The sequence below is a fragment of the Herpailurus yagouaroundi genome, unplaced genomic scaffold (genome assembly GCF_014898765.1).
Source record: "Herpailurus yagouaroundi ecotype Mexico unplaced genomic scaffold, PumYag 196, whole genome shotgun sequence".
Classification (NCBI taxonomy): domain Eukaryota; kingdom Metazoa; phylum Chordata; class Mammalia; order Carnivora; family Felidae; genus Herpailurus; species Herpailurus yagouaroundi.
Genome location: NW_024412427.1, coordinates 14,981,585 through 14,992,654, shown reverse-complemented (window position 1 = coordinate 14,992,654; position 11,070 = coordinate 14,981,585). Strand labels below are relative to the sequence as shown.

The window sequence follows — 11,070 nt, the reverse complement described above, 5'->3', positions numbered from 1 at the left end:
CGGTATTGAACTTTTAATTAGAGTTTCCATGTGTTCACTGTTAGTATATAAAAAATATAGTTGATTTTTGTGTGTTGATCTCATATCCTGTGACTTTTCTGAACTCAGTGATGAGTTCTAGGAGTTTATTTGTAGATTCCTGGGAATTTCCTAGTAGACCAACATAGCATTTGCAAATAGGGACCATTTTATTTCTTTTCCAATATGTATGCCTTCATTTCCTTTTCTTGCCTTATTCTTCTGGCCAGTTGTTCGAGTACCGTATTTAACAGTAGTGGTGAGAGTGGGCATCCGGCCTGGTTCTGGGCCTAGGGGGAAAGCGTTCATTTTTATACTTTTTGCTTAAAATTTTTTCAAGACAAAAACCAAATTGAGCCTTCCCCCCCCCCACCCCCAGTTGCTCACTATTTGCTGTAAAATTTTCTTTTATTTTTAGGTGGATTTTAAAGGGGTCCTCTCCTGATGCCAATGTACCTTGCAAAATGAGGGTCCCCTTTCTGCATACTCATCCTCTCTCTCTCTCCTCATTTCCCTGGCTGTTTTTCAGCGGTGTAGACTTTGATGCCCCCTAGTGGCTTCATGGAGCCATGTCCCCTAGCGGCCCCCACAGAGGAGTGTGGTCTGGGGATAGGATAGGGCCCAGGGACCACTACATCTTCTTTTCCCCATCCTTACGAGGCCCCAGGGGCCGGCTGACCCCACCCTGGTGTGTGCAGATGGTGGGCTCTGGCCCCTTGCTGGGCCAGCTGGTGGCACCGGTGTCTGGGAACAGCCAAGGTGCGCGGCGTGCAGAGATCAAGCCTGGAATGCGCGAGATCCACCTGTGCAAGGACGAGCGTGGCAAGACGGGCCTGCGGCTAAGGGCCATCGACCAGGTAGGGCTGGGGTCTGGGCAGGAGAGAAGGGGGCATCCCCGAATGCATCAGCCGCCGGCCCAAGATGGGGCAGCGCGGGGCCCTGTCCGTGGTAAGGAAGGTACAGAGCAGGCAGGGGAGCCGAGGTGCACCCAACCCCAAGCCCGGGCTCTTCCTCTCAGTCTCCATCCTGCAAGGCCCTAGGGCTGACACTGGGTTCCAGCAGCAGGGACCCTCCACCCGCCCCTCCTGGGCTCCTGCTGCTCAGAGCCTCCCGCCCGCCCTCCCCTCCATCACAGGGATCTGGCTTCCAGGCAGCTGTCTGTAGACAGTGGAAGCCAGGGGTGCCGATGCCGTCACAAGAAGCCATGCGGTCCGGGGGTTGGGGGTAGAGCCTCCAGCCAGGGTTGAAAGCTGCTCCCTGGCTACGTGGCCTGGAGCGTTCCTTCCCCAGGAAAGTGTTTCCCCAGGAAAATTGCTGCCCTGCCCACGCAGAGCTGTGGTCCCCGTGCCCCGTAGTTCCTAGGCGGTCGGGAGGAGAACGGCAGCACAGGGACCTGGGCACAGACTGGGCCGGGGAGCTGACCGTGGAGCCCCGCCTCCCCCAGGGGCTCTTTGTGCAGCTGGTGAAGGCCAACAGCCCTGCGTCTCTCGTGGGGCTGCGCTTTGGAGATCAGATCCTGCAGATTGACGGGTGTGACTGTGCCGGCTGGAGCACAGACAGAGCCCACCGGGTGTTGAAGAGGGCATCGGCCGAGAAGATCGTCATGGTCGTTCGGGACAGGTGAGTGGCCTGGCCCCCGGAGCCTCTCTGTCTGCCCCCAGCCACGTCCCAGGCAGCTCATTGTCTCTGCCCGCCAGGCCGTTCCAGCGGACCGTCACCATGCACAAGGACAGCACGGGCCGCGTTGGCTTCGTCGTCAAGAAGGGAAAGGTCGTCTCTGTGGTCAGAGGGAGCTCCGCAGCCCGCAACGGGCTCCTCACCAACCACTCCGTGTGCGAGGTGAACGGGCAGAACGTCATCGGGCTGAAGGTGGGCCACACGGGACTGGAGGGGCTGGGAGGTTGCCGGGTGGAGGGGAGGCTTGTGTCTGTGGGCCGGCTGCTGCCCCGTCCGAGCCTCCGTTTCCTCATCCTGAGGCTGCTGCGACGGTTCAGTAAGACAAGGAAGGTAGAGCTCTGAGCACAGTGCCAGGCACGGGCTAAGTGCTCAGTAAATATTCCTATTGTCACTACCACGTGGAGGCCAGAGGAGAGGCCGAAGGAGGGGCGAGAGGGCAAGAGGGCACGTGCAGGACAGGACGCCGGGCTGGGCAGCTGCTTGCGTGGGCACCTCCCTCCTCGGCACTTCTACTTGCACACTGGCTCACGGTCAGTAATAGGAATGCTTTAGAAAATGACTGTTCGGAAGTACACTCTGACCTCTGTTCATCTTTTGAGGGTGTGTGTGGTGAGTTTCATCTTTCAAAAGCAAGAAGGAGGGGTGCCTGGCTGCCTCTGTCGGTTAAGTGTCTGACTCTTGATTTCGGTTGAGGTCATGATCTCACGGTTTGCAGGATTGAGCCTGGGTTGGGCTCTGCACTGGCAGGATGGAGCCTGCTTGGGATGCGTTCTTGTTCGTTCTCTCTCTCTCTCTCTCTCTCTCTCTCCCTCTCTCCCTCTCTCCCCCTTCCCCCACTTGTACTCTCTTTCTCTCTAAAAAAATCACTTTAAAAAGCAAGGAGCAGGGGTCTAGGGTCTGGTGGACACGGACTGAGGGGTGGGCACCTTCGGGGAACAGACCACAGAGATGGTGAGTCATGTGGCTTGAACAGGTCACCCTGAATAGTGGTTTGATCCTGACTCACTGCAGTGAGACTCGACCGAGAGCAGTTCTGTCGCAGGTGTGATTTAGAGTGAGGGTCCCTTCCTCACCCGAGGCCAGAGCTCCAACCTCCCCAAGCCCCCGCCCCCGGCAGAAGTGGCCTGAGCAGCGGCTTCTCACTCCACAGCGGGCACGAGCTTTTCAGCCCGTTCTTGGCCCCTGTCAAGGGCCGTCGTCAGGCCGTCCCGTCCCTTATGTGCTTTCCACGCTTGACAGTCTCCCCCGTTCTCTGGAGGCTTTTTCTCTTGGCTCATAAGCATGTGGCCAGGAAGTTCTTCCTGATGTGGGTCTAAGATGCCCCCCACTGCGTATTCTCCCCTCCCTTGGGGGTCAGGCCTTATGCCCCCAAAACTGACTACACCAGTAAGGATTGCGAGTGGCCGTTGCTCTCGGGTCCACTCCTTTCCAGGCCTTCCAGTTCTTTGATCTTCACTGTTCTGGAGAACAGTCAGTCTAAAATGTGCGGCAAATTCTTCCTCGCCAGAGGCTCAAGGCATCGTCATGAACTTGTTAGTTATCCTGGCAGACCATGGTGCTGGTTGCTCTGAGGACTGGGTCTGTCTGTTTCCTGAAGGGCCCCAGGTCGCTATGCTTTTTGAGATGGTTTGCTTCTCAAAGCTGAGCTGGTTCCACCCTGTCGCTGTCACCAGTCCGATCTCACACGTCTTCTCCACTTGTCCCGCGACAACTAAGTGCACGGCCAGGTTCGATGTATGTGAAAGGTCAGCGGTCTCAGAGTAAGAGCCGAAGCTCTTCTGTGGCCGTAGCTTTAGAGTTTGATCTGTCTGGCCCGCTTTGCATGGAGGCTTGTCCTTTCTTGTTCTCCATGGTCTGAATGGTATCTGTAGGCCTTTCTCTTTTTACTGGTCAACGGGATGTGACAGGAAGAGGTCCCTCGAGGGCTCGGCTCAGCTGGCTGGCCACCAGGAGCCCACTGGGTGGACGGGTGCACCTAATGGTCCCCGCGCGTGGTAATTTTCCTTGTGCTTTGGGGGCAGAACCTGAGTGTGACTGAGTCAGGGAGATGGGTTAGAGAATGTGGGCTCTGGGAGCTCTCTGGCGGGAGGGGCGAGCAGTGCTGACACCCTGGTGTGTTCAGGCCCACAGGACCGGCCTTCAGGGTGAGGGTGGGCAGGGGTCCTCAGGTCAGCGGGCCTCAGTCACCGGGCCCGTCCTGGGTGTCTGCCCGGGAGTCTCACCTGGAGGCAGGCAGCAGGTCCTCCGGCTGGGGCGGCGCTGACCCCTCCTCTGCCCCCGGGGGTGACTGCTCACTCACCTCCTCCCCAGGACGAAGAGGTCACAGAGATTCTGGCCACGGCCGGGAGCGTTGTCACCTTGACCATCATCCCTGCCGTGATCTACGAGCACATGGTCAAAAAGTAAGGCTGCCCCCCCTCCTGCCTGCCCCCTCACCCCCCTGCCCACAGCCACACCAACCTCCTCAGCCTCCTCAAGGCTCCCGGCCTGCCCTCCCCCGCCCTCCCTTCCAGGGGGCTGGTGGCTTCTGGCGATTCGAAAGTCTCAGAAATGGAAATGAAGGACCCCGTGGGGGATGTATGGGCTCCTGGGGAGGAGAAGGTGCTGCCGGTTTGGGCGACTGTCATTGTTGCTGTATCTAGGTTGTCCCCGACCCTGCTCCGCCACACCATGGACCACTCGATCCCAGATGCCTGACGCCAAGGGAGGGCGGCGCAGCCCTCGCACCCTCCTGCAGGGGAGAGCAGCGTCCTGCGTCCTCCGCGTTCCAGGGGCCTGCTGCCGGGGGCGGGGCCGTCTGGAGGGGGCGTGTTCCACGCAGGGTCACGTGGGGCGGCCACCGATACCAGGGGCCTCCGCAGAGCCTCCGACTCAGAGCTGGACTGAGGCCCACAGGCGGGGAGCCTCTGTGCGGGTTTAGATGCCGGACACGTAGGCAGGTCGAAGCAACACTTCTTAAAGTTGCAGCTGGGGCCCTTGCAAGATTTTCGCCTCCACCAGAGACACTGTTCCACGTTTTGAGAGAACAGAACTACATTCTTTGAGAGGATTTTTTCTTTTTCCTGTGCTTGCCGTGTGTCACAAACTGGCCAGAGTCCTAATCCTTCACTTCTTTTGAATAAAGATTTGATTTTTTTAATTTTTTTTTCAACATTTATTTATTTTTGGGACAGAGAGAGACAGAGCATGAACGGGGGAGGGGCAGAGAGAGAGGGAGACACAGAATCGGAAACAGGCTCCAGGCTCTGAGCCATCAGCCCAGAGCCCGACGCGGGGCTCGAACTCCTGGACCGCGAGATCGTGACCTGGCTGAAGTCGGACGCTTACCCGACTGCGCCACCCAGGCGCCCCCTAAAGATTTGATTTTAAACAGAAGCCCTTCTTCAAAAGTAATTGAAAATCCCAGAATCCTTGGTCCCGTGACCCACCAGGCCTGGTTTTCTTCTAAGCAGTGGTGAGACCGCCGCTTTTTCAAGACACACAGTTCTCTGAGAGCCTGCCACCGTCACGTGCTGCCTGCGGGCCAAGGCAGGGGTGACTGGAGCCAGGGAGCGGTGCGGGGCTCTGGAGGAGGGGTACCGGCTTCGGAGCACCCCTGCTCAGCCTGTGTCTGCATCTGCCGAGCAGGTACGAGATACACTTTGGGAGGGGCCGCAGGGGAGGGGACGGGGTGCATTTACAGGCCCCGCCAAGTCTGACCCTGAGGCAGGCTGGGGGACGCCCGTCTGGATCCTTCACCTGACCCGGGAGGGGAGTGATCCCAGCTGCCGCGACAGATGCGTGGCTGCACTGAACCTGCACGCGGCTCTCTGCTTCCCTCCAGCTCAGAAAGGATCTCTTTCTGCTCAGCTTTTCCCAGCATGCACCCTGGGACTCCCAGGTTGGCAGGGACGGTTTGAGTCCCCTTCACCCCTCCTCAGAAAACAGACACGACATAAAGAAAACAGGCCGAGGGTCTTGCTGCGTTTTCATGCTTTAATTCAGAGCTGTCTGCGGCAGGTACAACTCTGTCTGAACAGGACAAAGGAGACAAAGTGAAGACCCTCCCCACCTCCCCCCTTCCCGTGTCCCCTAAAGTCTCTGTCGAGGGGATGGCCGAATGGAAGAGTACTCCGTGACATGTTTGCACTGTCCCCCTAGGTCAGAGTGGGGGTCATGAGTTCCCTGGGCTCAGGCCCTCAGTGGGCCCTGGTCCCAGAACTTTGTCAATGCCTGCCCCTCCCCAGGGCGCTGTCAGTTCCCGGGTGCTAGTGACGACTGGGAAGGGTGTTCAGTGAAAAGCTTAAGTTATCCCCTTGGGAGATGCTCGGAATAAACTCCGCCGGAGGCCAGCTCTCTGTGCAGAGTCCCAGCCCCAGCTCTGATTCCTGCCTGAGCCTGGACCAGAAGGGCAGCAGGGAGGCCCAGGCCCGGGCCCTCCAACTAAGCTGAAGCCGCTTCCGGCTACTGGGCTCTAAGGGACCAGCAGTTCCAGGAGGTGGTTCCTGGGAAAATGTCCCTTAGGATCCAGTCGGCTCCAGCTGGAGGCTGGGGAGAGGGGAGGCCCCCACGATTTCTGCTCCAGAAGCCGAGGGCAGGAGGGGAAGGCCACAGCCCAGCAGGAGGAGGTATTAAGCAAGAAGGAAAAGGGGAGCTTTGGAGGAGGAGCACTGTGCGGGCGGCCCGGGCCCCTGGCCTTGCCCTCCGGCCCCACGCTCTGTGCCCTGCGTCACCAGGGCTGGGAGCCCGAGCCGGCAGGCCGCTGTGCCTCCGGCGCCCGGAGCCGCACACGCAGCGCTGCCCCTCTTGCATAGATGCGGACACTGAGCACACACACGCACACACGGAGGGCCGGGCCCGGGCCGCCAGCCAGGGGGCCCCCCAGGGTCCATCCCAGGGCCACCGCCTCCGCTGACACGGAGAAGAAGTAAAGCCCCTCAGAGGCCCCAAAAGAGAAGACCCTCAACGCTGTGGGCGGGGCCCGGCAACCCGGAGCAGCAACAGATGGGGGCAGCGGCCCCACTCACCTCATGCGCCGCCCTTGGCGAGGGCCTTCTCCAGCAGCACAGAGCGGGCTCCGGCCCCAGCCCGGACCACGTCCACCAAAACACAAGACACGACGGGAAGGCCACAGATAGCAAGACACAGACGAGAGCAGAGGGGCTACGCGGCTCGACTAGATTCCAGTGGTGAAAAATATATAGATTTTATGTTGTCAAATATAGTCATACATTTATTTTCTCGGCAAAGCTTTGACTGTTTCTAAGGAGACGCTACGCAGCTTCGTGAGTACACGGCACAGGAGGCTGGGTCCACGGCCAGTCCCGGCTTGGCTTTGGATTGGGTTTGTCCACTGCCCCTCCGTGTCACGACCCCAGTGTCTGTGGGGCAGCCCCAGCCGGGCCCCAGGAGTTCAGGTGCGGCTTGGCTGGGGTAAGGGTGCTCCACAAAGGATGGCTGGTCTGAGGCCCCCAACCGGTGGGGGGAGCTTTGGAGGCACAAAGCATGTGGCAGAGGGGGCTGTCGCCCCCATGGCTGGGCTGGCTGCCCACGTCCAGTGCATGCAGGTGCCCCCCCTACCCCGCCCCCGAGTGGAGGGCGCAGAGAGGAAAGGCGGAGCCCATAGGTCAGGCAACGGCTGTCGGAGCGGCTGGGGTGGGCAAGCAGCCTTGGCAGAGAACCAGAGGGGCCCCTGGGCCGGAGGGACGAGTAAGACACGGGGTCCCACCAACCCCTCCCAAATGCGGGGCCCAACCTCTGAAGGAGGGGCGACCAGATGGGTGTAAGCCCCACCAGGGAGAAGGAGCGGTTTACTTTGTAAAATAACAGTGGTGGTAAAAGGTCAGCAGCTTTGCCGGGGGACCAGATGTCCCAGGGAAGGAGGGGGGCAGGCCAGGGAAGCTCCCAGGCCAACTGGCCTCAGGCTGTGAGTGGGGAGGCTCAGGGCACCCCCGCTTGCCCCGCCCCATCCCTGCCTGGGAGACATCCCAGGGCACCCTGCTTTGGCCTGGACGAACATCATGGCTTCAGTATCCCATCTTGCCATCCATCCTGCTGGAATTCCTTCCAGAGGCAGATAGGTCTAAGTTTAGGAACCCTCGCCCTCAAAGGCAAACAGCCCCTCAGTGGAGACGCTGGGGTGCGTGAGAACCGAGCCCCAAAGTGAACATAGTGCAAAGCAGAAGTTGGGCCTGAAGCCCCCAGAGCAAGTCGGGGTGAGCTCCAGGGGCGGTCGTGGCCTGTGGCTTCTCAAACCAGCTGAGGACTGCCCCCACGGTGGCGGGGCCTCATCTCGGAAGGCTGGAGGAGCCCCCTGGAGCCGCCGGCCCCTGCCTCCTCCTCGCGTGCTGGCAGAGGCTCGGGACGGGACGGGAGCTGGGCTCAGGTGCGCGCTCCGGGCCCCGGCGCTGGCCTGTCTGGCTCGGCTGTCGTGGGAGGAATGATCTGTGCCGAGAGGGGACCGGATCCCGGGGAAGGTCTAGGACGAACAAACACAGAGAACCCACGCTGCGCTCTGCCACCTCCTGCCCGTCGCGGTCTTTCCTCCGGCCCGTGCCCACGGCCTGGACGACGCTTCTGAATCCCAGCGCCGGGAGCGGCCTGAAGACGCCAGACCCGGTGGCTGCAGACACGGCTCCGAGTCCCGGGCCAGCTGCCTGTACTCTGGGAGGCGGCTGCCTCCGTGTGAGGAGATGATGCTGGCCCAGGAGGCTGGACCCAGGGCAAGGGGCGGCCTGAGAGAGAAGGCGTGGGCGGGAGACCACCAGACAGGACGTGGGGGTGGGGGGCAGGGAGGCTCCGGGCATCTCAGGCCCGGCCTCCCCAGATCAACACACCAGAGACCCTGTGGGCCGGGGCCGCCCCGCGGGAAGGTCCAGGAGGACAGGGCCGGGCCGGGGGGGACCTCGCTACCTCCTCTGTCTGCAGTTCGTACAATCGGCGTGCCTCCCTGCCTTCGGTCTCTCTTCCCTTGTCTCCCGTCAAAGTTTTGGGACGCCTTCCCCCCCCCACCCCGACTCTCAGCCCCCTGACACGGTTCACATCCTGAAAAAAAAACAAAAAAAACAAAAAAAACAAAACCACTTCCAAACCCGAGACCAAACAAGTAAGATGCTGCCCTCCGGGAACGAGCGAGAGGGAGAGCGGCACCCCTACAATCAGTGGTCGGGCCGCCGGAGCCGCTGGCGGGGACGCGGACCCCTCACAGCTGGGAGCCGCCGCCCGGCCCGCCCGGGCCCTGCTGGCTCAGCGAGCGGCAGCTGATCCTGCGGATGGAGTGCAAGGCCACCGTGCAGCAGCCCCGCAGCAGGGAGCTGATGTTGTAAATGGGCTGGCCCTGGCGTCGCTGCGAGCGGCACAGCCAGGCCACCGTGGGCACGGCCGGCACCACCACGGCCAGCAGATCCACGATGTAGTGGCGGCTCCAGTAGCTCTTGGGCTCCTTCTCGGCCGCGGCCACCTCCTCCTCGTCTTCCACGGGGCACGCCACGCTCACCGACGGGCTGGGGTCGGCACCGGGCCGGTGCGGGCTCGGCCCCCGGGTGACGGGCTCGGGGGCCTCGAGCTCGTCACCCACCGTCACCACCACGGCCGAGTCGGGGTCTTTGGGCCCCGGGGGGCGGGGCTCCGGCTCCGGGCACCCGTGCCCCGATTCGGGGACCGCCCCGCAGACCTGGGCCCTGGTCACTTTCTCCAGGATGGTGTCCAGGTCCGGCTGGTACTGCACGAAGTCTGTCTGGATGGCACGCTCCTGCACGCAGCTGGCCTGCACGCCGGCCTCCGTGCCACACAGCAGCTTCTCGTAGGTGTTGCTGGCAGGGAAGCGGGGGCCCAGGCTGAAGCCGCCGTGCAGCGAGCCCTCCTCGGGGCCGCAGTCCACGCCCGACGACAGCAGGCTGCTGGCCTCCAGCGCGTCCGTCCGGCTCAGCGTGTCGTCGGTCACCGCGAAGCCGCTGTCAGCCCCGTCCTCCGAAGCCCCGGGCTGCTCGCCGGGGGGCCGGTCCCCACACACGGCCGGGTCACTCAGCTTGGTGTAGGTGGAGCTGCGGGTGAGGGAGCGGGCGGGGGACCCGCCGGCCGACTCCCCGGCGCCATCCTCCTTGGCCATGCCGTCCTGGGCCACCTCCATGCTGTGCAGCAGCGTCTCCAGCTTCTTGTTCTGGATGTTGATGTCCACGAAGTACTTCTGCAGCCCCTTGTCCTTGTCAATGAGGTTGTTCTTGACCGTGTCAATGACCTGCTTGAGCTGCTTGATCTCCTTGCGGGCCTCCTTCAAGGCCAGCTGGGCCTCCACGCGGTGGCACTCCTCCTCGATCCAGTCCTCCTGCATGCGCGACAGCTGTGTCTTCAGGTCATCAATCTCCGTGTCCCTGCGAGCAGATGACACACACACGCTCACTGCCTGGCCCGTCACCACCACCAAGGGCAAGCAAGGAAGGGGCTGTCATTAAGGACAGAGGGCCGGAACACACAAGGCCTGACTCAGTGCCTCCTCCTTGCTCCACGGGGGGGAAGGGGGCGGCCAAGGAGGCCTCCTCTTGGGGGGGAGAAGACACATTCGGGCCCCTCTGCATCCCCAGCCCTGGAGGCCGTAATGCAGACGACTGTCCCCATTTAAATCCATCACCTACAGAAGAGATTAGACAAGAAAAACGCTCAGTGTATGCATATATGCTGCTGCTATAAAAACCAAACACATCCACTTTAAAATCTTAACGCGCGACAATAAAAACTAAACCTAAAATCTCCGCTCTAGGGGAAGGAACACGGCCCCCTATGAAATCCGGTACTGAAAACTGTCCACGGAGGGACACCCGGCCGGGGACGCGGGGGCAGGCCGTGGGCCGCTTTGCTTTGCTGAGGGATGTTCCAGTCGCCATGTGGGGGGAGGCTGCCGATTTCACACCTTCCCTCAAGTGGGGGGATGAAGAGTGGTGGGTGGAACAGAGGAAAGTGATGACAACAGATGGCCCTCTTTTAGTCACACTTAATGTCTCTGCTGTGTATCTACTATGAAGAGGGTGGGCCCAAAAGATGGACAAAAAGGCACGGGCCACTCCCAAGAGGCGAGGCACGTGCCAGGCACACCAGACACAGGCGTCTGAAACTCCCGAGTCACAGATGAATCCGGGGTGCGGGGGACGGAGGCGAGTCAGATAAACATCCTATCAAGTCTGGAGGTAAAGGCAGCGCGAGATCGGACAGGACGCAGTGAAAGCGGTGAGGACGGAGGAAAGCCATTCCTGAGACGGGAAGTCCTGTCGGGGGGTGCCCACCGCAGCATCCCTCCCAGCCATGCGGCCCACGTGCCCCGAATTCACGGAAGTGCAATCCACGCATGGCTAGACCATCACTCTGAGGGTGAGGAGTCCACCAGGGACATCATTCCAGATCAAG

The 11,070-nt window shown here is 61.1% G+C and overlaps 2 protein-coding genes across 9 annotated transcripts in view; one reads left to right on the top strand and one right to left on the bottom strand.

Moving 5' to 3' along the window:
* Positions 1 to 4,829, top strand: part of SDCBP2 (syndecan binding protein 2) — an 18,200-nt gene extending 13,371 nt beyond the window's left edge. For 3 of the 4 annotated variants that reach the window (XM_040447468.1, XM_040447469.1, XM_040447471.1), the window contains 5 exons: positions 717 to 875; positions 1,463 to 1,638; positions 1,716 to 1,887; positions 4,006 to 4,097; positions 4,338 to 4,829. In XM_040447468.1, coding sequence (XP_040303402.1) covers positions 717 to 875; positions 1,463 to 1,638; positions 1,716 to 1,887; positions 4,006 to 4,097; positions 4,338 to 4,392 — 654 coding nt within the window. In that variant the 3' untranslated portion in view covers positions 4,393 to 4,829. The remainder of the gene's footprint in view (positions 1 to 716; positions 876 to 1,462; positions 1,639 to 1,715; positions 1,888 to 4,005; positions 4,098 to 4,337) is intronic. The other variant, XM_040447470.1, reaches the window with a different exon arrangement.
* An 827-nt stretch (positions 4,830 to 5,656) lies between these two features.
* Positions 5,657 to 11,070, bottom strand: part of SNPH (syntaphilin) — a 35,809-nt gene continuing 30,395 nt past the window's right edge. For all 5 annotated transcript variants that reach the window (XM_040447462.1, XM_040447464.1, XM_040447463.1 and 2 more), the window contains one exon: positions 5,657 to 10,043. In XM_040447462.1, coding sequence (XP_040303396.1) covers positions 8,876 to 10,043 — 1,168 coding nt within the window. In that variant the 3' untranslated portion in view covers positions 5,657 to 8,875. The remainder of the gene's footprint in view (positions 10,044 to 11,070) is intronic.